We start from the raw sequence: 27,152 nt of genomic DNA on the forward strand, positions 1-27,152 counted from the left end.
GCCCCTTATTCACATTACATCACACTGAATTGCTCCTTATTCACATTACACTACACTACACCATATTGCTCTTTATTCACATTAGATGACACAGTAGTGCCCTTTCTATACGCAACACCACGTAGAAGAGCACCTTAAACACAATTTTACACAGTAATGCCCCTAACTCATATGAGACACATTATTGTCCTTCTAAACATAATGTGCTTACACATTATGACAACCTTTATTAATGCCCTTTTACACATAATGTCCTTTACACATATGCCGCACATTATTAATGCCCTAATACACATAATGAAACACATAGTGCCCCCTACACATTTGCTGCACATTGTTAGTGCCCCTATACACATAATGACACATACAGTAGTACCCTGTTACACATACTGTATGCCACACATTATTAATGCCCTTATACACATAATGACACACACAGTGCCCCTTATAAATATGTTGCACATTATTAATGCATTTTTACATGACACACATAATGCTCCTTACACATATTCCGAACACTACTGCACAACCAACCCACTCACATGCACACAGCACTCACACTGCCGCTAACACTGTGACCTCTGCCTCTGCTTGGATACAGATGTGTCCTCATAAATCTTGCCTCAGTGCTAACGTCGGGCACATTTTTTAATGAAAATGCATTGTTATGTGGCTAGGATGCACAAGCAGCTTCTGCTGATTAAAATGATATACAGCATGCCTTTATACTGTGTGAGACTGTGGCTGTATCTGCATATGAAATGCTAAACAGAATATAGGCATGCCGCATATCATTTTAATCAGCAGAAGCTGCTGATGCCCCTGGGCATATCAAATGCCCTAGGCAATTGCCTAGTTTGCCAATAGCTATGGCCGGCTCTGTGTGTCCCCAGTACCAAATACCATCTAGGTTCCACTTCTCTAGGCAGGCGATACCGAGAATGTACACAGACCTCAGAATAAGAGTCACCAGTGTCCTAAAAAATGCAGTTGTACCCAATGTACACTTAACCACGGACATGTGGATAAGTGGAGCAGGGCAGACTAAGGACTATATGACTGTGACAGCCCACTGGGTAGATGTATTGCCTCCCGCAGCAACAACAGCGGCGACACCAGTAGCAGCATCTCGCAAACGCCAACTCGTTCCTAGGCAGGCTACGCTTTGTATCACCACTTTCCATAAGAGGCACACAGCTGACAACCTCTTACGGAAACTGAGGAACATCATCGCAGAATGGCTTACCCCAATTTGACTCTCCTGGGGATTTGTGATATCGGACAACGCCACCAATATTGTGCGTGCATTACATGTGGGCAAATTCCAGCACGTCCCATGTTTTGCACATACATTGAATTTGGTGGTGCATAATTTTTTTTAAAATGACTGGGGCGTGCAGGAGATGCTGTCGGTGGCCCCAAAATTGCGGCCCACTTTCGGCATTCAGCCACCGCATGCCGAAGACTGGAGCACCAGCAAACATTCCTGAACCTGCCCCGCCATCAGCTGAAGCAAGAGGTGGTAACGAGGTGGAATTCAACCCTCTATATGCTTCAGAGGATGGAGGAGCAGCAAAAGGCCATTCAAGCCTATACATCTGCCTACGATATAGGTAAAGGAGGGGGAATGCACCTGACTCAAGCGCAGTGGAGAATGATTTCAATGTTGTGCAAGGTTCTCCAACCCTTTGAACTTGCCACACGTGAAGTCAGTTCAGACACTGCCAGCCTGAGTCGGTCATTCCCCTCATCAGGCTATTGCAGAAGCAGCTGGAGAGATTGAAGGAGGAGCTAAAACGGAGCAATTCCGCTAAGTATGTGGGACTTGTGGATGGAGCCCTTCATTCGCTTAACCAGGATTCACGGGTGGTCAAACTGTTGAAATCGGAGCACTACATTTTGCCACCATGCTCAATCCTAGGTTTAAAGCCTACTTTGTATCTCTCTTTCCGGCAGACACAAGTCTGCAGATGTTCAAAGACCTGCTGGTGAGACACTTGTCAAGTCAAGCGGAACGTGACCCGCCAATAGCTCCTCCTTCATTTTCTACCGCCACTGGAGATGCTAGGAAAAGGATCAAATTTCTAAAACCACCCGCTGGCGGTGATGCAGGGCAGTCAGGAGCGAAAACTGACATCTGGTCCGGACTGAAGGACCTGCCAACGTTTACTGCATTAGGAGGAGGTGCAGGCCCTGACATGCCACAGGGAGCATTATGGGGTTGCTCCAAAGTAGGTAGCTCTTAGCTTAGACATATTGTAGCAAGGAGCCATTATCATGTGGCTCCTTGCTGGTTAATCTTAGACCCAGATTGGGGTAATGGAGGTGTGAGGTGTGGTGCCTCTGGACTGGCTGAGCTGGATGGCCTTAGTGTGGCATACCTTTACATTCTATTAACACTTTTCACTTATTAATTTCTTAACACTATTTCTCTATTTTAATTGCATTTCATTTTGTATCACTTTCTCTATAGCTTCGGCTTCCTAAATACTAATTTATTAACACTATAGTTTTTTCACTGGTATGCTATGCTGGGCGTTCTGGCTTATGCTGGTGTTTTGGGGTGCCACACCATGCACCTAGATATAGCGCTAGGGACCCCAAATATACAGAGACGCCTTGATGCGGCTTTGGGGCTTATTCACACATTTGAGCAAATATGTGTAACGAAGATCTCTGAATTCTATTATCATGTGGGATTTATATCTGGTTACGGTTATGATTCAGGGTGCTGGGGAAAACAAATGGCTTTTTTTTTCTTGCTTAGAAATACCCCTCCCTTTCGACCACCTGAATGACATCACTAAGCTAATTGAGCATCTACCAATATATATGTTTTGTTGTGAGAGGCAGAGAGGTTCCTGCATTAGGAGGAGGTGCAGGCCCTGACATGCCACAGGGAGCATTATGGGGTTGCTCCAAAGTAGATAGCTCTTAGCTTAGACATATTGTAGTAAGGAGCCATTATCATGTGGCTCCTTGCTGGTTAATCTTAGACCCAGATTGGGGTAATGGAGGTATGAGGTGTGGTGCATCTGGACTGGCTGAGCTGGATGGCCTTAGTGTGGCATACCTTTACATTCTATTAACACTTTTCACTTATTAATTTCTTAACACTATTTCTCTATTTTAATTGCATTTCATTTTGTATCACTTTCTCTATAGCTTCGGCTTCCTAAATACTAATTTATTAACACTATAGTTTTTTCAGTGGTATGCTATGCTGGGCTTTCTGGCTTATGCTGGTGTTTTGGGGTGCCACACCATGCACCTAGATATAGCGCTAGGGACCCCAAATATACAGAGACGCCTTGATGCGGCTTTGGGGCTTATTCACACATTTGAGCAAATATGTGTAACAAAGATCTCTGAATTCTGTTATCATGAGGAATTTATATCTGGTTACGGTTATGATTCAGGGTGCTGGGGGAAACAAATGGCATTTTTTTTTCTTGCTTAGAAATACCCCTCCCTTTCGAGCACCTGAATGATATCACTAAGCTAATTGAGCATCTACCAATATATATGTTTTGTTGTGAGATGCAGAGAGGTTCCTGCATTAGGAGGAGGTGCAGGCCCTGACATGCCACAGGGAGCATTATGGAAGTGCTCCAAAGTAGGTAGCTCTTAGCTTAGACATATTGTAGTAAGGAGCCATTATCATGTGGCTCCTTGCTGGTTAATCTTAGACCCAGATTGGGGTAATGGAGGTGTGAGGTGTGGTGCCTCTGGACTGGCTGAGCTGGATGGCCTTAGTGTGGCATACCTTTACATTCTATTAACACTTTTCACTTATTAATTTCTTAACACTATTTCTCTATTTTAATTGCATTTCATTTTGTATCACTTTCTCTATAGCTTCGGCTTCCTAAATACTAATTTATTAACACTATAGTTTTTTCACTGGTATGCTTCGCTGGGCTTTCTGGCTTATGCTGGTGTTTTGGGGTGCCACACCATGCACCTAGATATAGCGCTAGGGACCCCAAATATACAGAGACGCCTTTATGCGGCTTTGGGGCTTATTCACACATTTGAGCAAATATGTGTAATGAAGATCTCTGAATTCTATTATCATGTGGGATTTATATCTGGTTACGGTTATGATTCGGGGTGCTGGGGGAAACAAATGGCTTTTTTTTTCTTGCTTAGAAATACCCCTCCCTTTCGACCACCTGAATGACATCCCTAAGCTAATTGAGCATCTACCAATATATATGTTTACTGACATGTTGTCTACTGTCACTGCATATGATTCTCTCACCATTGAAAGAATGGTGGAGGATTATATGAGTGACCGCATCCAAGTAGGCACGTCAGACAGTCCGTACGTATACTGGCAGGAAAAAGAGGCAATTTGGAGGCCCTTGCACAAACTGGCTTTATTTTACCTAAGTTGCCCTCCCTCCAGTGTGTACTCCGAAAGAGTGTTTAGTGCCGCCGCCCACCTTGTCAGCAATCAGCGTACGAGGTTACTTCCACAAAATGTGGAGCAGATGATGTTCATCAAAATGAATTATAATCAATTCCTCCGTGGAGACATTCACCAGCATTTACCTCCAGAAAGTACACAGGGACCTGAGATGGTGGATTCCAGTGGGGACGAATTAACACTCTGTGAGGAGGGGGATGTACACAGTGAAAGGGGTGAGGAATCGGAGGATGATGATGAGGTTGACATCTTGCCTCTGTAGAACCAATTTGAGCAAGGAGAGATTGATTGCTTCTTTTTTTGGTGGGGGCCCAAACCAACCAGTCATTTCAGACCCTGTGGCTGAAATTATGGGTTTGTTAAAGTGTGCATGTCCTGTTTATACAACATAAGGGTGGGTGGGGGAGCCCAAGGACAATTCCATCTTGCACCTCTTTTTTTTTTTTTATCTTCGCATCATGTGATGTTTGGGGCCAATTTTTATAAGTGCCATCCTGTCTGACACTGCAGTGCCACTCCTAGATGGGCCAGGTGTTTGTGCCGGCCACTTGGGTCGCTTAGCTTAGTCATCCAGCGACCTTGGTGCAAATTTTAGGACTAAAAATAATATTGTGAGGTGTGAGGTGTTCAGAATAGACTGGAAATGAGTGGAAATTATGGTTATTGAGGTTAATAATACTATAGGATCAAAATTACCCCCACATTCTATGATTTAAGCTCTTTTTAAGGGTTTTTTGAAAAAAAAAACCACCCGAATCCAAAACACACCCGAATCCGACAAAAATTTTTAAGGGAGGTTTTGCCAAAACGCGTCCAAATCCAAAACACGGTCGCGGAACCGAATCCAAAACCAAAACACAAAACCCGAAAAATGTCCGGTGCACATCTCTAATATATATATATATATATATATATATATATACACACAGAGAAAACCACAGCACTCGCCACCCCAGAAGCGGGGCACAGCTATGCACTTACCACTCACAGGGAGGGGTGCATGTAACATAGCACTCTCCACCACAAAAGCGGGGTACACAGCTGTACTTACCACTCACAGGGCGGGGTGCATGTAGCCCATGACCTCATCGCTCTAAGAAATACAAACAAAAAACCCAACACTCACCAAAGTAAGCTCACTTATCCTCAACAATTCAATAAATAAATGATGGGGGTTTAGTTAGTGGATTGGCCAATGCACGGAAGCCTGCATACCGATCTCCAAGGTACCCCACCTTCATGCAGGTCCTACACTATCACAGGGACTTAAAACCTGACTACTTCACTGCTGTTACACACATCATCTGCCTGCTAGATTTAATGTGTACCAGCCACACCCTTTATGGCTTCTAAAGGTACACTAGTCACCTTTTGCACTGGCTCAGAGATGATTGCTAAGGAACAGCTGAGACAGGTTCAGGATATGCAGGCTTTACGATGGGGTTAATCTACGGTTAGCTCTTATTAACCATGGCCACTAGCTTTCTCATGCACCCCTGTGTGGACTTTATTATCCTGAACCTGTCTCAGCTGTTCCTTAGCAATCATCTCTGAGCCAGTGCAAGGTGACTAGTGTACCTTTAAAAGCCATAAAGGGTGTGGCAGGTACACATTAAATCTAGCAGGCAGATGATGTGTGTAACAGCAGTGAAGTAGTCAGATTTTGAGACTCTGTGATAGTGTAGGACCTGCATGAAGGTGGGGTACCTTGGAGATCGGTATGCAGGCTTCCGTGCATTGGCCAATCCACTAACTAAACCCCCATCATTTCGTGGACACCCACGAGTGGAAATAGTCCCTATTGGTCGGCATGCCGACCATCGGGATAGTGGGTGTCGGGAGGCTAAAGGAGGTCATGTGACCTTCGGTCACATGAATACCACCCTTCTATAAGGCTGGTACTGACAATGCTGTTCCGCAACAGCTGGTAACTCGGTAACACACAAATACACGCACACTTCTTAGTTAGCTGCCATGTGTGTGCTGCAGGGCTGGCTCTGGCTGCAAAATGCACCGGCCAGGTTTGCGGGTGGCGGGCTGTGGACGGCAGGCTTAGCCCCACCCACCTAATGGAGTTTGAACCAATAAATCCAAGGGACCCCACCTCGCCAGTCCAATCCTGCATACACCCGCCGTCCCTGTTAATCTGTCTTTGCTGCCTAACATGCTGGACTTCAAAGCCTCCCTGTGGTAGGAGTCCTAGACGTCCAAGCAGAGCAGGCACAGGCAGCATTGCAGCAGCTCCTGGCTCTGATCCTCAATCTATTTTAACTGCACCGCATGACTGGGTGCAGAGGGAGCGGCGGGCAATGGACTCCCCATAGCAGCTGCATCCCCTGAAGCCACGGTAGTTACGCCACTGTTTGTGTGCGACCATGAATTTGGCTCGAAATCATATGTCACACTCTATTGTGTTTGTCTGTTAATTCCCAATGTTGTTTTATAAGTGTTTGTCCAGCAAATGAGCGGAGCTATGACTGATAAATAAGTAAATGTGTAATATAATAAGAAGAGGGTCATGGCGACTGTGTTGGGACCACCAAGGCGTGCTTCTTGTTGATTTCCTCACCAACGGAAAAACTGTGAATTCTGACTGCAATTGTGACACACTGAGCCACTAACGGTTGGCAATTCATCGAAAATGATCTGGATTGCTGCGTACAGGTGACGTATTGCTGCACAATAATGCCAGGCCACACTCAGCCAGCTGCATGTGTTAGTGGTTGCTATTGGGAGGTAGTGAACCATTCTCCCTACAGTCCTGACCTGGCACCGAGTGATTTCCATCTCTACGGACCATAGAAGAAGCCCCTCGGAGGAAGGCGATACGTAGTCAATGGTGAAGTTCAGCAAGCCGTCATGTCCTGGCTTCAGGCTCTTGACACTGATTTCTTTGGGATGCGGTTATGTTACTGCCGCTCGGGATCTCGACGGTCTGCATGCTGACGCTGGAATCCCGAATGTTAAAAATGCCAGCAGATGAAATGCCGACCCACAGGGACTATTTCCACCCGTGGATGTCCACGACACCCATAGAGTGAAAAATAGAACCTGGGGAGAGCACACCGAGCCCGCAAGGGACTTTGTTGCATTCGACCCGCCGCCAGCATTCTGCTGCTGGGATCCTGGTATCGGCATTCTGACCATCGGGATCCCGGCAGATGGCATACCATACCCAACGCAATTCTTCTATGCCGGGATAGATGCCTTGGTGCACCATTGGAACAAGTGCTTAGTCCCATTACTTGTCTTATGTGGAAAAAGAATCTGTACTGAGGTCATAATACTGATTATATGGTATCCGGACTCTGGGTCGACACCCATTAGGTCAACACCCATTAATCGACAGTGACTAGGTCGACACTAGAACTAGGTTGACATGAACTAAGTCAACATGAGTTTTGCACATTTTTATTTTTTTATTAACTTTTCCATACTTTACGATCCACGTGGACTATGATTGGGAATGGTAACCTTGCCCGTAGCATGGTGAGCAAAGCGAGCTATGCAAGGAGACACGGTGCACTAATTGGGGTTCCCGGTCACTTTATGAAGAAAACGACACCAAAAAACCCATGAAAAACTCATGTCAACCTTTTTTCATGTCGACCTGGTTCATGTCGACCTAATGGCTGTGTTGACCTATTTCTAGTGTCAACCTAGCCACTGTCGACCAATAGGCGTCGACCTAAGGGTGTTGACCTAGACACTGTTGACCCTGAGTCCCATACCTGATTATACGTGTTCTGTATGTACGAGTTTAATACATTTACACAATGAGAGGTCTGTTATCTTATTTACTGAGCCACCCCTGTAAGATTGTTAGAGACTTCTGCAGATCTAGTAATGTACAGAGCGGAGATGTCTTCATTCTAAACAGTCAGTATCAGGATACTAAAGATATTGTTACTCTTACCTGTTGTATTCAGTAATAAGTAGACATATGGATTTAGCATAGATGTACAATATGTGGAATAGCTTGTTAGAGATAAATCCCTACCTGTGAATTGTAGAGAAGTCCCATACATATTTTTCCATCTATACTGGTAGCTATTGTGGAGATAAATACGAGACACTGTGCAGCAGATGATGGGACCATCCGACCTTCTCAGCCCAGTGATAGTGAGAGATTCTCTCCGCTTGTTATCCGGATCCTGCTCCCTGGAGACTCTCCCCTCATACTGGCCGGTACCATTCCCAGCAGCGTCAGTGATTTCCTCATCAGAAAGCTCACAGAATAATCTATCTGTCTTCCTCCAATGTACTCTGTACTGTATATACTCCCCCGGGTCCTCAGTATTGGTGATTGTACAGGGGATGGTGATGGACCCTTTCTCCACAACTGTCAGAGCTTTTGGCTGATGAACACAATGATGGCCTGAAGTCCAGCTGATCCCTGTAATGAGTCACAGACAGAGATTATCACAGGTGTTATAAAATATTATACTACTTTCTGCAATTGTGAATCAGCAGCAGCAGCAGTGTGTGTCAGTGTGCAATGTGTAACGGACATTGGCCCTCATTCCGAGTTGATCGCTCGCAAGGCGAATGTAGCAGAGTTACACACGCTAAGCCGCCGCCTACTGGGAGTGAATCTTAGCTTCTTAAAAGTGTGACCGATGTATTCGCAATATTGCGATCACAAACCTCGTAGCAGTTTTAGAGTAGCTTTAGACTTACTCTGCCTGTGCGATCAGTTCAGTGCTTGTCGTTCCTGTTTGACGTCACAAACACACCCAGCGTTCGCCCAGGCACTCCCACCGTTTCTCCGGCCACTCCTGCGTTTTTCCCGGAAACGGTAGCGTTTTCGGCCACACGCCCCTAAAACGCTGTGTTTCCGCCCAGTAACACCCATTTCCTGTCAATCACATTACGATCGCCGGAGCGATGAAAAAGCCGTGAGTAAAAATACTTTCTTCATAGTAAAGTTACTTGGCGCAGTCGCAGTGCGAACTTTGCGCATGCGTACTAAGCGGATTTTCACTGCGATTCGATGAAAAAGAACGAGCGAACAACTCGGAATGAGGGCCATTGTGTATGCACTGGCAGATTATTAGCCAAATACACAGAGGTGGTCATTCCGAGTTGTTCACTCGCAAGCTGCTTTTAGCAGCTTTGCACACGCTAAGCCGCCGCCTACTGGGCGTGAATCTTAGCTTCTTAAAATTGCGAACGAAAGATTAGCAATATTGCGATAAGACATCTCTGTGCAGTTTCTGAGTAACTTGAGACTTACTCGGCATCTGCGATCAGTTCAGTGCTTGTCGTTCCTGGTTTGACGTCACAAACACACCCAGCGTTCGCCCAGACACTCCTCCGTTTCTCCAGCCACTCCCGCGTTTTTCCCAGAAACGGTAGCGTTTTTTCGCACACTCCCATAAAACGGCCAGTTTCCGCCAAGAAACACCCACTTCCTGTCAATCACATTCCGATCACCAGAACGAAGAAAAAACCGTGAGTAAAATTCCTAACTGCATAGCAAATTTACTTGGCGCAGTCGCAGTGTGGACATTGCGTATGCGCACTAAGCGGAAAATCGCTGCGATGCGAAGAAATTTACCAAGCGAACAACTCAGAATGACCCCCATAGGGCCTGATACTGAGGTGGGTGTAAAGCATAAAAGAGCAAGTAGCTCTGCATCTGGCCAAACCACGCTGCTAATTCATTTATTATGTCTGCATGAAGGGTAAATACTTGCTGCTTTTGCATGTAGCCCCCAAATTTTAGCCTGTATGTAACCCTATTCAAGTTGGTAATTTGGATTATGATATTATTCAGCGTTTCAATATATAAGTGCCTCCACCCAAGCTTGAGTTTAATTTAGGCTTGCTTGGGAAAGCCTGTGAACACTAGCTATTGGTAACACTTACTCCGATTGTAATAACTATCATACCTTCACTGCTTGTTCTTCTTTTGTGGTTTCAGATCTTCCTGTGACAAGATCAACAGTACTCCCGTCCACTGGTATAGTATTGGTAAGTAGTAATACATGTAATGATATTAACACTCAACTAACTTATGTATATCATGTTTTGTTTTACTAATCCCTCAATGAATATGTAACAACAAGTATTATCATCACAATTCGTCTTGTAAGTATCAACAGTTACTGTATAATACAACTACTATTTGCATGCATTACAAAAAAATATTAAACCTGTAAAAAATGAAGGTGATGCATCAAATAATACCATCAACCTATGTACTCCCCCTACCAGATTGTCTTTCTGGCAGTCCATTAAAATTATCCCCAAAACTGGTCGACCTGAGTACTGCGTTGGTGCACAGTTGGGGCCCAAATGTAAGCTTTTTAAGTAACCGCGTGTGAATTGGATCCAGATCAATATTTCATCTAGATCAAGTGCGCAGTATTAATCCAATAAACCACCGTTGAACTCATCCGTATGTACTGTGGATCGTCTTCAATCAGTATATGCCATCAACCTGTAATGTTCTGAAGGCAATTCATCAGGGGTGCAGACCCTCCAACATGAGCCGCCCCACTAGGTACAAAATGCTCTGTTTCTGGACTTCCCTCTTAATGTATGATTTTCATCACCTGTGTTGAACTAGTTACATGATAAGAAGCTGTTTCTTCACAGGTGATGGCAATCATAAATTAAGAGGGAAGTCCAGAAACAGAGCATTTTGTACCTAGTGGGGCGGCTCATGTTGGAGGGTATGGGGGTGTATCAACCTATATCATCCGTTGTGAACCTCTATCTCCTTCCCACTACCACGGGGTGTTGATAGGAAGTAGTCAGCCCAGTATTACTGTAGTTCTTCCTTATTTTAGGTGACTACTAGTGTGATACACTGACTCAATATTATTACCTGTGCTCCAGAGAAGGATGATCCTAACTATCTGTATCAAATCACTATTAATGTCTCTCCTTATCTGGATATACTGCTGATTAGCCTCTAAACACAACTTTACGGCTTGCTTGTATGGAGGTGTAGTTTAAGGTCAATGAGGTATATGCAGTAGAAAGGTTAATGATACTGACAATCTAGGGTTGATGCACCAGCAGGGTCAGTTTATATTGCATCCGTGTGCGTTATAATAAATGTCAGTGCTATATGCAATCCAACAGTCTCTGAGTGCTTTATTTACTAATATCCACTAGTCGGTCTCACTGGTGCAGTTCATGTATACTTGTATACTGATTACCTACAGTCTGTATATCTCTTGAAGTGTAGATGCTATCTACTTCAATAAATAGATATACACTGAGTTCAGGGCTGACTTCGTAGCACTAGGAATATCACTCACTTTTATATACTGTAGGAGGGGACGACGATGACATCGGCTGATCCTCCCCCAACTCCTCCTGCTGGGCGGCAATAGTTGTGCTGATCCTATCCCTTCCAGACGGGTCAGATCTGATAGTGCCTCCCCCTATTGCTCCGGCCCTCCTACCTCCTCTCTACTTCGACTGTATGGCGTGTGCACGGCTGCTCTCCCTCCAACTTGTTGCAGCGATCTGGGATCTAGACAGCCATATATGGGTAAGTCTGCTCTCTTTTTTCCTCCCTGCAGCCAGCCGAGATACAGTTCTCACTGAATATGGTCTGGTATTTTCCCGTTCTCCATCGCGTATCGCTCCGGGGCTCCTGTCTGCATCACACCTCCTCAGCGTCAGCCCAGCTGTTTTTTTCTCCCCTTCTCAACTGTCACTATCCTTGCCCGCATGCTCCAGCTCTCCAGTCACGAGGGACAGTCTCTAGAAACTTCTCTCAACTGTCCACACGTGCAATATCCCTGCAGACTATGGATTAATATCAGGCACAATCATATATATATATATATATACTTTGCATTTAGGGTACATCCCCATATTATCACAGCAATTTACAATAAACATTACAATTATATATACACCCCTTTGTCTGTATTTGATACGGGCTACATTCTCCCCCTGGTGAGTACACACAGATCATAGATCCTAGTGAACCTCACCATCTAAAGTAATTTGACCTGACGCATACCCAAAATAGGGCCATGACATCACCATATTGGGATGCACAATAAGAGGAATTTCCGTGGGAATCCCTAGTTGCTCATAGGTGAGTATCTTTGGGGGCTTCCTGACCCTCTTTGGCCTAGGAGACATCAGTGGTGTATCTGCCAAATATCCTTCAGGGTCATCCATGGACACAGTTTCTTTTCTCACTCCCCAATCACCTTCAGTCCCCCCACCATTATCACTCTCATCATCCTCATATCCCCACCGTTGGGATGAGCTAACTATTTTGGGTTCCAACTTGTTATGATCAGGTTCGATACTACTATAGTCATTATCCCGATAATAATATCCAGGGGTATATTCTTCGGAATTACTTTCATTATCCACTCTTGTGATGATTTTATTCTTTATACTAGTATCAGATGTCAGGATATCCTGTTCATTAGAGCTGTCAATCTCCTCCCATCGTATATCCTGAGCAATGGGGAGCAAATGCTGTCTATGGTAAGTTACCATAGGCCCCTGTCCATCAGCTGCCATTAGTTGGTAAACTGGGATGTCTGGCAACTGCTTTATTACTATATAAGGGGTGGATCTCCATCTATTCCGCAATTTCTGCTTTCTTGGCAATCCTAGAGCTCGGATTAGGACTCTGTCTCCAGGCACCAATCGATTTTCCTTGACATGTCTATCAAATTGATTCTTGTTCTTTTCTCCCAATTTACATGCAGTCTCTGCAGCCATTTGATATGCTTCTTGAAGCTGCCGGCGTAGTTGCTTAACATAATCACTGTGGGAAGAGTGAGTGGCTGTATTGATTCGGGTTCCTAAGCAAACATCTATCGGCAATCTAGCCTCTCTGCCGAACATGAGGAAGTAAGGAGTATACCCTGTGGCTTCATTCTTAGTGCAGTTATATGCATGCACTAACGGGGCCACATATTGGCGCCATTTATATTTCCGATGTGAGTCCAATGTCCCTAACATGTTCAATAAAGTTCGATTGAACCTTTCGGGCTGAGGGTCTCCTTGAGGGTGGTATGGGGTAGTGCGAGATTTCGTGATCCCACAGCTCTGACACAGCTCTCGAATCAATCGACTCTCGAATTCCCGGCCTTGATCTGAATGAATCCTAGCAGGTAAACCGTAGTGCACAAAAAACTTTTCCCACAGCGTCTTAGCTACTGTTAATGCCGTTTGATTAGCGGTTACATATGCCTGCGCATACCTAGTAAAGTGGTCAGTTACTATGAGTATATGGCAATCTGGTTTTCCGGGTCCATCAAGGGTAAGGAAATCAACACATATTAAATCCATGGGTCCTGAACTAGTTATATTGATCATTGGGGCAGCATGAGCAGGAAGTGTTTTCCTGAGAATGCAATTCCCACAGGTTCGACAGAAGTGATCTATGTCTTGATTCATGTAGACCCAGAAAAACCTATCCGATACTAAACCTTGGGTCTTTTCATATCCCAGGTGTCCATGCTGATCATGTAAGGATGCCAACACCAATTGTTTATATTTTGTAGGCAGTATGATCTGCATTTTGATATTTCCATCCAATTTACTAACTTTTCTATATAACACTCCCTTCTTCACAATCAACCTCTTTATTTGTCGCAATAAAGCTTTGGCCTTGGGAGACAACTGTGAACGGCAAATGCGTAGGTTAGGATCTTCCAGTTGCCGAATAAGGGGGAATATATCTGGGTCACTTCTTTGATCTTTAACCAGCTGTTCAGATGTTACCATCCCCAATCCTTCCATTTCAATTTGGCCTAACCAGCAATAGGATGGAGGTATAGCTAACTCTGAAGCTCCGGTAGTGATGATTGCAGCCATATCACTATTTCTATCTAAACTAATATACTGACACAAGCCTCTCACCGCTGCCGCCGGCACTTCAACCCACTCTTCTATATAGTCCTGTGATTCTTCATGTGGCATCCGGGACAAGGCATCAGCATCCTGATTATTTACCCCAGGGCGGTACTTTATGGTAAAGTCATAATTGGTTAATGCGGCCAGCCATCTGTGACCAGTAGCATCCAATTTGGCCGATGACTGTATATAAGTTAGGGGATTGTTATCTGTTTGTACCAGAAATTGAGCACCATAAAGATAATCATGAAATTTCTCGCTAACTGCCCATTTCAGTGCCAGAAACTCCAACTTATGAACCGGATAGTTGCGTTCACTGATGGCTAGCCCTCTGCTGACATAGGCAATAGGCCTCAATTGTTGTTCCTGCCTTTGATATAATACTCCTCCAAGACCTTCAAACGAAGCGTCTATATGCACCTCGTAAGGCAAATCCGGCCGAGCATATGCCAACACCGGAGACTGAGTTAGACGTTCCTTCAAATTGATAAAGGCTTCTTCACACTGAATGGTCCACCTATTCCCAAACGACTCCCTGGGTTTGTAGTATGTAACTTCTCGCCTGTTATACCGGTTGGTGGTAACAGGCGGATATCCTCTAGTTAGATCTGTTAAGGGTTTAGCCACCTTGGAGTAGTGTGGGACAAATTTCCGGTAATACCCGCAGAATCCTAAAAAAGATCTTAATTCTTTTAAATTGTCCGGTCTGGGCCAGTTTTTTACTGTGGCCACTTTATCCGGGTCTGTAGATATACCTTGTCGACTCACAATATGTCCCAAGTATTTGACAGATGATCTACACAATTTACACTTTTCTATTGATAACTTTAGCCCTCTAGCATGTAGTCGATCCAGTACTTTGAGTAATCTTTCATTGTGCTCCTCCAAATCTTTGCCAAATACAATAATGTCGTCCAGGTACACCAACACCTCACGGTAACACATGTCACCGACAGTTTGTTCCATAGTTCTTTGGAACGTGGCTGGGGCGCCTTTTATTCCTTGGGGCATCTTCAAGAACTCAAAGAATCCTATGGGACAAATGAACGCTGTCTTGGCCCTATCACCCTCACTCATTGGTATCTGATAATATCCACACCGTAAATCAAGAACAGAGAACCACTTACTCCCATGGAGGCAATCCAATGCTTCGTCCACTTTTGGCACCGTGTATTGATCCGGTACAGTCCTACTATTCAGAGTGCGATAATCTATACATAGACGAATTTCTCCACTCTTCTTTCTAGCAACCACTATAGGTGAGGCATACTGGCTCTCTGAATCAGCTATGACATTGTTTTCTAGCAAATCACGAAGATGCGCCCTCACATCCTCGAAATCAGCGGGGGCCAATCTGCGCGATCTTTCCCTAAATGGTGTATTATCAGTCAATTTAATGTGGTGTTCCACCCCAGAGGCCGTCCCTAAGTCCCAGTCACTTTTGGAAAACACCCCTTCTCGTAGAAGTAGCTGCTCCATTAATATTTGTTTATTGTCACTATCGATGTCACTTCCTTTGAAACACGAGGAGATAGTCCCGATGGTGGATATTCGGGTGACCTCCTGAGGGAATTCAGCATTATCTATGTTAGACCGGCTGTCTATTCGGTGACACCTTGTTCTATCCTGATCTATGGAATTACTGTAATCTACATGGTTCCCTCGTTCTTGTTTCTCACACCACTTCCCGAGATTTCTGAACATATGGGTGTTGGTTCCCACAATAGCTGAAAGTTGACCATTATCCCCTGGTGAATCAGGGCATACCAAAGCGACAAGCAATACAGACTCATTTGGGGTAATGAGTCCTGGTTCTAAGGTGATATGTGTTACTATATAGCCCAGATAAGGATATTTCTGCTCGCTTAGGCCCCAAACAGTGAGCCCACTAAGGGGTTGTATAGGTACATCCAATAAATTCTCCCGATACCACGAGTCGAATACAATTGACACCTGGGATCCACTATCCATCAGCACCATACAATCATGACCATTTATCAGTGCTTTTACCAGTGGTGCCTGCCCCATTAGCTGATCAGGGATAGTATCGGACCATTGGGCACTCCCCATTGCATGCACATGTATTATTGGGGAGCCTGTGAGGGGTTCACAGTACTCCCGTTGGAGTTTTCCAACTGATTATTTCGTGCCTGACCAAAGGTCTGGGATATTCCTCTCCTATCCATGGCCGTCACTGGACATTCAAATGATCGGTGTCCTGGCTGTCCACAGCTATAACATATTATGTGACCTCTACTGCCACTTCCACGATTCCTTCCTCTACCCGACTCTGATGGCCAGGAGGACCTAGATCTAGCTTGGCTTTGAAGAGCGATCAATTGATCTAATTTTTTATTTTGTTCCTCTAACAATTTGAACAATCTGTCATCTATAACTGTAGGTGTCGGAGTAGGTATTATAGCTTTAATCCGCTTAATAGTTTTCTCTCTGGTCTCTATCTGCACCTCCTCTAGCTTAACTTCTTTTACTAATTCAGTCAATGTAGGGGGGGTCCCAGACGTACGTGTACACCTAAGCCGTTGGGCCACGGGGTTGTTGGTCAAAGCTCCTTTCAGTACTTGTTTCATTCGGCTCTCATCCACGGTATCCTTAGCTATACCTCCTTTTTCAACAATTTGGTATATCAACCTATCAACTCTGTAAATATACTGCGTCAGTGTTTCCCCAGGCTCCTGATATGTTCGATGTAGTCTAGCTAACAAATCGCCTACATCTTCCAGGGTACCGTAGGAGAAATCTAAGGCTTCAATGTAATCTTGAAGGGTAGCCGTTGATTTACTGCGTCGAGTGGCCTGGATCACCCGCATAGCAGGTCCCCAAAGACTTTCTACTATGCGCTGCTTCTTGATGTGTTCCGGGCATTGCCACTCTTCCGAGTGTTGAATAGCCGCTTCTCGCCAGGTATCATAGGTCTCTTCTCCGGCTGGAACCGGTGAAATCCCTGAAAATATCCTTAATCTACGATAGCCACCCTCATAGTGCCATCTCTCTAGTTGGCTGACCATCTTATCTACCATCGTTTCAACCCCGGTTCCACTGGATTCCACGGTAATTTCGATGGGTGCCGAAGTGGCTATAGTCGGGTGGGAGCACTCCCTCATAGCTGAAGCTCCATTACCCCTATCTTCCTCAGAAGTGACTTCTTCTTCCATACTAACTGGCCATAGCAATTGAATCTTTCCCCCAGGGACACCTTCCACCACCAACATACTTGGTATTAAGGTTGGATCTAAGGGTAGTCTATTGCTCATCAACAGCGCGAAGGTGTCTCCAGTCTTCCCTTTCCACCGATCTACCATACATGGATGGCTAATGCCATATAACTTTCCTACAGCCCGAATGGCTGTTTCATCATTGATCATAGATAGTTTTCCCACTAACCCAAAACTACATAAGGGTTCTACCTCCTTTTCCCTACACCACCTATAGATATCAGCACTGGTCACCTCTTCCATAGCTTTTCCTTTATTGTGGTAGGTAAGTACCTTATTTATCCTTGGTATTTAGGATCTCAGCAGTGCCTCCATAAATGTAACCCTATTCAAGTTGGTAATTTGGATTATGATATTATTCAGCGTTTCAATATATAAGTGCCTCCACCCAAGCTTGAGTTTAATTTAGGCATGCTTAGGAAAGCCTGTGAACACTAGCTATTGGTAACACTTACTCCGATTGTAATAACTATCATACCTTCACTGCTTGTTCTTCTTTTGTGGTTTCAGATCTTCCTGTGACAAGATCAACAGTACTCCCGTCCACTGGTATAGTATTGGTAAGTAGTAATACATGTAATGATATTAACACTCAACTAACTTATGTATATCATGTTTTGTTTTGTTTTACTAATCCCTCAATGAATATGTAACAACAAGTATTATCATCACAATTCGTCTTGTAAGTATCAACAGTTACTGTATAATGCAACTACTATTTGCATGCATTACAAAAAAAATATTAAACCTGTAAAAAATGAAGGTGATGCATCAAATAATACCATCAACCTATGTACTCCCCCTACCAGATTGTCTTTCTGGCAGTCCATTAAAATTATCCCCAAAACTGGTCGACCTGAGTACTGCGTTGGTGCACAGTTGGGGCCCAAATGTAAGCTTTTTAAGTAACCGCGTGTGAATTGGATCCAGATCAATATTTCATCTAGATCAAGTGCGCAGTATTAATCCAATAAACCACCGTTGAACTCATCCGTATGTACTGTGGATCGTCTTCAATCAGTATATGCCATCAACCTGTAATGTTCTGAAGGCAATTCATCAGGGGTGTATCAACCTATATCATCCGTTGTGAACCTCTATCTCCTTCCCACTACCACGGGGTGTTGATAGGAAGTAGTCAGCCCAGTATTACTGTAGTTCTTCCTTATTTTAGGTGACTACTAGTGTGATACACTGACTCAATATTATTACCTGTGCTCCAGAGAAGGATGATCCTAACTATCTGTATCAAATCACTATTAATGTCTCTCCTTATCTGGATATACTGCTGATTAGCCTCTAAACACAACTTTACGGCTTGCTTGTATGGAGGTGTAGTTTAAGGTCAATGAGGTATATGCAGTAGAAAGGTTAATGATACTGACAATCTAGGGTTGATGCACCAGCAGGGTCAGTTTATATTGCATCTGTGTGCGTTATAATAAATGTCAGTGCTATATGCAATCCAACAGTCTCTGAGTGCTTTATTTACTAATATCCACTAGTCGGTCTCACTGGTGCAGTTCATGTATACTTGTATACTGATTACCTACAGTCTGTATATCTCTTGAAGTGTAGATGCTATCTACTTTAATAAATAGATATACACTGAGTTCAGGGCTGACTTCGTAGCACTAGGAATATCACTCACTTTTATATACTGTAGGAGGGGATGACGATGACATCGGCTGATCCTCCCCCAACTCCTCCTGCTGGGCGGCAATAGTTGTGCTGATCCTATCCCTTCCAGACGGGTCAGATCTGATAGTGCCTCCCCCTATTGCTCCGGCCCTCCTACCTCCTCTCTACTTCGACTGTATGGCGTGTGCACGGCTGCTCTCCCTCCAACTTGTTGCAGCGATCCGGGATCTAGACAGCCATATATGGGTAAGTCTGCTCTCTTTTTTCCTCCCTGCAGCCAGCCGAGATACAGTTCTCACTGAATATGGTCTGGTATTTTCCCGTTCTCCATCGCGTATCGCTCCGGGGCTCCTGTCTGCATCACACCTCCTCAGCGTCAGCCCAGCTGTTTTTTTCTCCCCTTCTCAACTGTCACTATCCTTGCCCGCATGCTCCAGCTCTCCAGTCACGAGGGACAGTCTCTAGAAACTTCTCTCAACTGTCCACACGTGCAATATCCCTGCAGACTATGGATTAATATCAGGCACAATCATATATATATATATATATACTTTGCATTTAGGGTACATCCCCATATTATCACAGCAATTTACAATAAACATTACAATTATATATACACCCCTTTGTCTGTATTTGATACGGGCTACATGTAATTTAGATCTGAATTTGGACACGCCCCTTCCTAATCTAAGGGCTTTATTTACAAAGCAGTGACTTTTATTAACCATCGCTTCCCGACAGGTTGGAGGTGAAACTTTGAAACTAAGGTCCTCATTCCGAGTTGATCGCTCGATAGCTGCTTTTTGCAGCATTGCACACGCTAAGCCGCCGCCCTCTGGGAGTGTATCTTAGCTTAGCAGAATAGCGACCGAAAGGATCGCAGCGCTGCTACAAAAAAAGATTGCGCAGTTTCTGAGCAGCTCCAGAACTACTCCTAGCTAGCGATCACTTCAGACTGTTTAGTTCCTATTTTGACGTCACAAACATGCCCTGCGTTCGGCCAGCCACGTCTGCGTTTCCCCAGGTACGCTTGTGTTTGTATCTGGTACGCCTGCGTTTTTCCACACACTCCCCGAAAACAGTCAGTTACCTCCCAGAAATGCCCACTTCCTGTCAATCACTGCGGCCAGCAGTGCAACTGAAAAGCGTCGCTAGAACTTGTGTGAAACTGCATCGGCTGTTGTGAAAGTACGTCACGCATGTGCATTGCGCCGCATACGCAGAAGTGACGCTTTTTTACCTAATCGCTGCGCTGAGATCGAAAACAACTAGCGAACAACTCGGAATGACCACCTAAGTCCACCATGTTCATACTAAGGGGGTAATTCCAAGTTGATCGCAGCAGGATTTTTGTTAGCAAATGGGCAAAACCATGTGCACTGCAGGGGAGGCAGATTTAACATGTGCAGAGCGAGTTAGATTTGGGTGGAGTGTGTTCAATCTGCAATCTAATTTGCAGTGTAAAAATAAAGCAGCCAGTATTTACCCTGCACAGAAACAAACTAACCCTCCCAAATCTAACTCTTTCTGCACATGTTACATCTGCCCCCCCCTGCAGTGCACATGGGCCCTCATTCCGAGTCGTTCGCTCGTTATTTTTCATCGCATCGCAGTGAAAATTCGCTTAGTACGCATGCGCAATGTTCGCACTGCGACTGCGCCAAGTAATTTTGCTATGAAGAAAGGATTTTTACTCACGGCTTTTTCTTCGCTCCGGCGATCGTAGTGTGATTGACAGGAAATGGGTGTTACTGGGCGGAAACACAGCGTTTTAGGGGCGTGTGGATAAAAACGCTACCGTTTCCGGAAAAAACGCAGGAGTGGCCGGAGAAACGGGGGAGTGTCTGGGCGAACGCTGGGTGTGTTTATGACGTCAAACCAGGAACGACAAGCACTGAACTGATCGCAGATGCCGAGTAAGTCTGAAGCTACTCTGAAACTGCTAAGTAGTTTGTAATCGCAATATTGCGAATACATCGTTCGCAATTTTAAGAAGCTAAGATACACTCCCAGTAGGCGGCAGCTTAGCGTGAGCAACTCTGCTAAATTCGCCTTGCGAGCGATCAACTCGGAATGAGGGCCATGGTTTTGCCCATTTGCTAACAAAAATCCTGCTGCGATCAACTTGGAATTACACCCTAACTGTGAGCACTGTCAAGGGCATAGCTACTATAGGTGCAGACAGTGCAGCTGCTATGGGGTTGAGAGGGGCCCTTTTTATCTGTCAAAGTTACATATGTTATATACAGATTTCATAATTCGGTGGTACATGGGGCACATACAAATATTTGCCTTGGATCCTGCAATCTTTCTAGTTACGCAACTTGACCTGTTCATTGTAATGTGATAGAAAATTAACTGGAGGGGAATTATAATGTTGCATACTTTGAACTGGGGCCCTGAAATGTGGCACAATATAAAGTGAAGGCACTGTATTGTGACATAATATGAGCTGGGGACACTGTATGTCATAAGGTGATTTGGTACTGTGTGGCATAATGTATAGAGCACTACTATGGTCCAGAAAATGAACTAGGGCATAAAATTAGCAACTGCTGTGGAGAAGTGTCTCTCTAGAAGCATTTGGGTAGGGGCCCCTTCAAACTGTGGCTATGGGGCCCGCAAAGTTTTGGCTACACCCCTGAGCGCTGTTTTAAATTTTCACCTCCAAACCACTGGGAAGTGATGGCTTACAAAAGCCTCTGGTTTGTACTAGTGATGAGCGGGTTCGGTTCCTCGGGATTCGAACCCGCCCAAACTTCACCCTTTTTTGCACGGTTCCGAGCAGACCGGATCCTCCCGCCTTGCTCGGTTAACCCAAGCGCGCCCGAACGTCATCATCCCGCGGTCGGATTCTCGCAAGATTCGTATTCTATATAAAGAGCCGCGCGTCGCCGCCATTTTTCACTCGTGCATTGGAGATGATCGTGAGAGGACGTGGCTGGCGTCCTCTCAGTTTCTATGTTCAGTGTGCTGCAAATATCTGTGCTCAGTGTGCTGCAAATATCTGTGCTCAGTGTGCTGCAAATATCTGTGCTCAATGTGCTGCAAATATCTACGTTCTCTGCCTGAAAAACGCTCCATATCTGTGCTCAGTGTGCTGCATATATCTGTGCTCACACTGCTTTATTGTGGGGACTGGGGACCAGCAGTATTATATAGGAGGAGTACAGTGCAGAGTTTTGCTGACCAGTGACCAGTGACCACCAGTATTATACGTTCTCTGCCTGAAAAACGCTCCATATCTGTGCTGCATTGTAGTATATATAGTAGTAGTACAGTGCATAATTTTGCTGACCACCAGTATATAATATATAGCAGTACGGTACAGTAGGCCACTGCTCTACCTACCTCTGTGTCGTCAAGTAGACTATCCATCCATACCTGTGGTGCATTTAAGTTTTGCACAGTATATATATAGTAGGAGGACAGTGCATAATTTTGCTGACCACCAGTATATAATATATAGCAGTACGGTACAGTAGGCCACTGCTCTACCTACCTCTGTGTCATCAAGTATACTATCCATCCATACCTGTGGTGCATTTAAGTTGTGCGCAGTATATATATAGTAGTAGGATAGTGCATAATTTTGCTGACCACCAGTATATAATATATAGCAGTACGGTACAGTAGGCCACTGCTCTACCTACCTCTGTGTCGTCAAGTATACTATCCATCCATACCTGTGGTGCATTTAAGTTGTGCACAGTATATATATAGTAGTAGGACAGTGCATAATTTTGCTGACCACCAGTATATAATATATAACAGTATGGTACAGTAGGCCACTGCTCTACCTACCTCTGTGTCGTCAAGTATACTATCCATTCATACCTGTGGTGCATTTAAGTTGTGCACAGAATATATATAGTAGTAGGACAGTGCATAATTTTGCTGACAACCAGTATATAATATATAGCAGTACGGTACAGTAGGCCACTGCTCTACCAACCTCTGTGTCGTCAAGTATACTATCCATACATACCTGTGGTACATTAAAGTTGTGCGCAGTGTATATAAACAGTAGTAGGACAGTGCATAATTTTGCTGACCACCAGTATATAATATATAGACGTACGGTACAGTAGGCCACTGCTCTACCTACCTCTGTGTCGTCAAGTATACTATCTATCCATACCTGTGGTGCATTTAAGTTTTTGCGCACAGTATATATAGTAGTAGGCCATTGCTATTGATATATTACTGGCATATAATTCCAGACATTAAAAAATGGAGAACAAAAATGTGGATGGTAAAATAGGGAAAGATCAAGATCCACTTCCATCTCGTGCTGAAGCTGCTGCCACTAGTCATGGCCGAGACGATGAAATGCCATCAACGTCGTCTGCCAAGGCTGATGCCCAATGTCATAGTAGAGAGCATGTAAAATCCAAAAAGCAAAAGTTCAGTAAAATGACCCAAAAAAAATCAAAATTAAAAGCGTCTGATGAGAAGTGTAAACTTGCCAATATGCCATTTACGACACGGAGTGGCAAGGAACAGCTGAGGCCCTGTCCTATGTTCATGGCTAGAGGTTCAGCTTCACATGAGGATGGAAGTACTCATCCTCTCGCTAGAAAAATGAAAAGACAAGATGGCAAAAGCACAGCAAAGGACTGTGCGTTCTTCTAAATCACAAATCCCCAAGGAGAGTCCAATTGTGTCGGTTGCGATGCCTGACCTTCCCAACACTGGACGGGAAGAGGTGGCGCCTTCCACCATTTGCACGCCCCCTGCAAGTACTGGAAGGAGCACCCGCAGTCCAGTTCCTGATAGTCAAATTGAAGATGTAACTGTTGAAGTACACCAGGATGAGGATATGGGTGTTGCTGGCGCTGAGGAGGAAATTGACAAGGAGGATTCTGATGGTGAGGTGGTTTATTTAAGTCAGGCACCCGGGGAGACACCTGTTGTCCGTGGGACGAATATGGCCATTGACATGCCTGGTCAAATTACAAAAAAAATCACCTCTTTGGTGTGGAATTATTTAATTATTTTAACACAAATGCGGACAACAGGTGTCAAGTCGTGTATCGCCTTTGTCAAGCTGTAATAAGTAGGGGTAAGGACGTTAACCACCTCGGAACATCCTCCCTTATACGTCACCTGGAGCGCATTCATCAGAAGTCATTGACAAGTTCAAAAACTTTAGGTGACAGCGGAAGCAGTCCACTGACAACTATATCCCTTCCTCTTGTAACCAAGCTCCTGCAAACCACACCACCAACTCCCTCAGTGTCAATTTCCTCCTTACACAGGAAAGCCAATAGTCCTGCAGGCCATGTCACTGGCAAATCTGATGAGTCCTCTCCTGTCTGGGATTCCTCCGATGCAACCTTGAGTGTAACGCCTACTTCTGCTGGCGCTGCTGCTGTTGTTGCTGCTGGGAGTCGATCGTCATCCCAGAGGGGAAGTCGGAAGACCACTTGTACTACTTCCAGTAAGCAATTGACTGTCCAACAGTCCTTTGCGAGGAAGATGAAATATCACAGCAGTCATCCTGCTGCAAAGCAGATAACTCAGGCCTTGGCAGCCTGGGTGGTGTCAAACGTGTTTCCGGTATCCACCGTTAATTCACAGGAAACTAGTGACTTGCTTGAGGTACTGTGTCCCCGGTACCAAATACCATCTAGTATCCATTTCTCTAGGCAGGCGATACCGAGAATGTACACAGACCTCAGAATAAGAGTCACCAGTGTCCTAAAAAATGCAGTTGTACCCAATGTCCACTTAACCACGGACATGTGGACAAGTGGAGCAGGGCAGACTAAGGACTATATGACTGTGACAGCCCACTGGGTAGATGTATTGCCTCCCGCAGCAACAACAGCAGCGGCGGCACCAGTAGCAGCATATAGCAAACGCCAACTCGTTCCTAGGCAGGCTACGCTTTGTATCACCGCTTTCCATAAAAGGCACACAGCTGACAGCCTCTTACGGAAACTGAGAAACATGATCGCAGAATGGCTAACCCCAATTGGACTCTCCTGGGGATTTGTGACATCGGACAACGCCACCAATATTGTGCGTGCATTACATGTGGGCAAATTCCAGCAAGTACCATGTTTTGCACATACATTGAATTTGGTGGTGCAGAATTATTTAAAAAATGACAGGGGCGTGCAAGAGATGCTGTCGGTGGCCCGAAGAATTGCGGGCCACTTTCAGCATTCAGCCACCGCGTGCCAAAGACTAGAGCACCAGCAAACACTCCTGAACCTGCCCTGCCATCATCTGAAGCAAGAGGTGGTAACGAGGTGGAATTCAACCCTCTATATGCTTCAGAGGATGGAGGAGCAGCAAAATGCCATTAAAGCCTATACAGCTACCTACGATATAGGCAAAGGAGGGGGAATGCACCTGAATCAAGCGCAGTGGAGAATGATTTCAACGTTGTGCAAGGTTCTGCAACCCTTTGAACTTGCCACACGTGAAGTCAGTTCAGACACTGCCAGCCTGAGTCAGGTCATTCCCCTCTTCAGGCTTTTGCAGAAGAAGCTGGTGACATTGAAGGAAGAGCTAAAACAGAGCGATTCCGCTAGGCATGTGGGACTTGTGGATGGAGCCCTTAATTCGCTTAACCGGGATTCACGGGTGGTCAATCTGTTGAAATCAGAGCACTACATTTTGGCCACCGTGCTCGATCCTAGATTTAAAACCTACGTTGTATCTCTCTTTCCGGCAGACACAAGTCTGCAGAGGTTCAAAGACCTGCTGGTGAGAAAATTGTCAAGTCAAGCGGAACGTGACCCGTCAACAGAGCCGGCCCTAACCAATATGATGCCCTAGGCAAGATTTTGGCTGGTGCCCCCTAGCACCGCCGCTAGTTCTGCAAGAGATGCCTGGCATGAGTCAGCTGGCAGCTCTGCTAACGTTGGACGCCTTTTGTTAATGAATATGCATCTTATTTGCATTACTATGTGGCTAGGATGCACAAGCAGCTTCTACTGATTCAAATGATATGCAGCATGCCTTTATTCTGTGTGCGACTGCGGATGTATCTGCATACGAAATACTACATTACAGTGATTTCCAGGAATACACACAGAATATAGGCATGCCACATATCATTTTAATCAGCAGAAGCTGCTGGTGCCCCTAAGCATACCAAATACCATAGGCATTTGCCTAGTTTGCCTATGCCTAAGGCCGGCTCTGCCCGTCAACAGCTCCTCCTTCACATTCTCCCGCAACTGGGGCTGCGAGGAAAAGGCTAAGTATTCCGAGCCCACCCGCTGGCGGTGATGCAGGGCAGTCTGGATCAAGTGCGGACATCTGGTCCAGACTGAAGGACCTGCCAACGATTACTGACATATCGTCTACTGTCACTGCATATGATTCTGTCACCATTGAAAGAATGGTGGAGGATTATATGAGTGACAGCATCCAGGTAGGCATGTCAGACAGTCCGTACGTATACTGGCAGGAAAAAGAGGCAATTTGGAGGCCCTTGCAGAAACTGGCTTTATTTTACCTAAGTTTTTAGTGTAGCCGCTCACCTTGTCAGTAATCGGCATACGAGGTTACTTCCAGAAAATGTGGAGAAGATGATGTTCATCAAAATGAATTATAATCAATTCCTCCGTGGAGACATTCACCAGCAGCAATTGCCTCCAGAAAGTACACAGGGACCTGAGATGGTGGATTCCAGTGGGGACGAATTAATAATCTGTGAGGAGGGGGATGTACACAGTGAAAGGGCTGAGGAATCGGAGGATGAGGAGGAGGACAACATCTTGCCTCTGTAGAGCCAGTTTGTGCAAGGAGAGATTGATTGCTTCTTTTTGGTGGGGGCCCAAACCAACCAGTCATTTCAGTCACAGTCGTGTGGCAGACCCTGTGGCTGAAATGATGGGTTTGTTAAAGTGTGCATGTCCTGTTTATACAACATAAGGGTGGGTGGTAGGGCCCAAGGACAATTCCATCTTGCACCTCTTTTTTCTTTCATTTTTCTTTGCATCATGTGCTGTTTTGGGACTATTTTTTGAAGT

At 45.0% G+C, this 27,152-nt stretch overlaps 1 protein-coding gene across 5 annotated transcripts in view; it reads right to left on the reverse strand.

Annotated features, from left to right (window-relative positions):
* Positions 1-27,152, reverse strand: part of LOC134935988 (uncharacterized) — a 99,673-nt gene that overhangs the window by 37,220 nt on the left and 35,301 nt on the right. For 2 of the 5 annotated variants that reach the window (XM_063930856.1, XM_063930852.1), the window contains exon 2: positions 8,433-8,828. In XM_063930856.1, the coding sequence (XP_063786926.1) occupies positions 8,433-8,828 (396 nt within the window). Of the gene's footprint in view, positions 1-8,432; positions 8,829-11,706; positions 12,203-19,168; positions 19,684-27,152 lie in introns of those variants that run through there. The other 3 variants (XM_063930854.1, XM_063930853.1, XM_063930855.1) reach the window with 3 other exon arrangements.

The sequence above is a fragment of the Pseudophryne corroboree genome, chromosome 6 (genome assembly GCF_028390025.1).
Source record: "Pseudophryne corroboree isolate aPseCor3 chromosome 6, aPseCor3.hap2, whole genome shotgun sequence".
In the NCBI taxonomy this organism is placed as follows: domain Eukaryota; kingdom Metazoa; phylum Chordata; class Amphibia; order Anura; family Myobatrachidae; genus Pseudophryne; species Pseudophryne corroboree.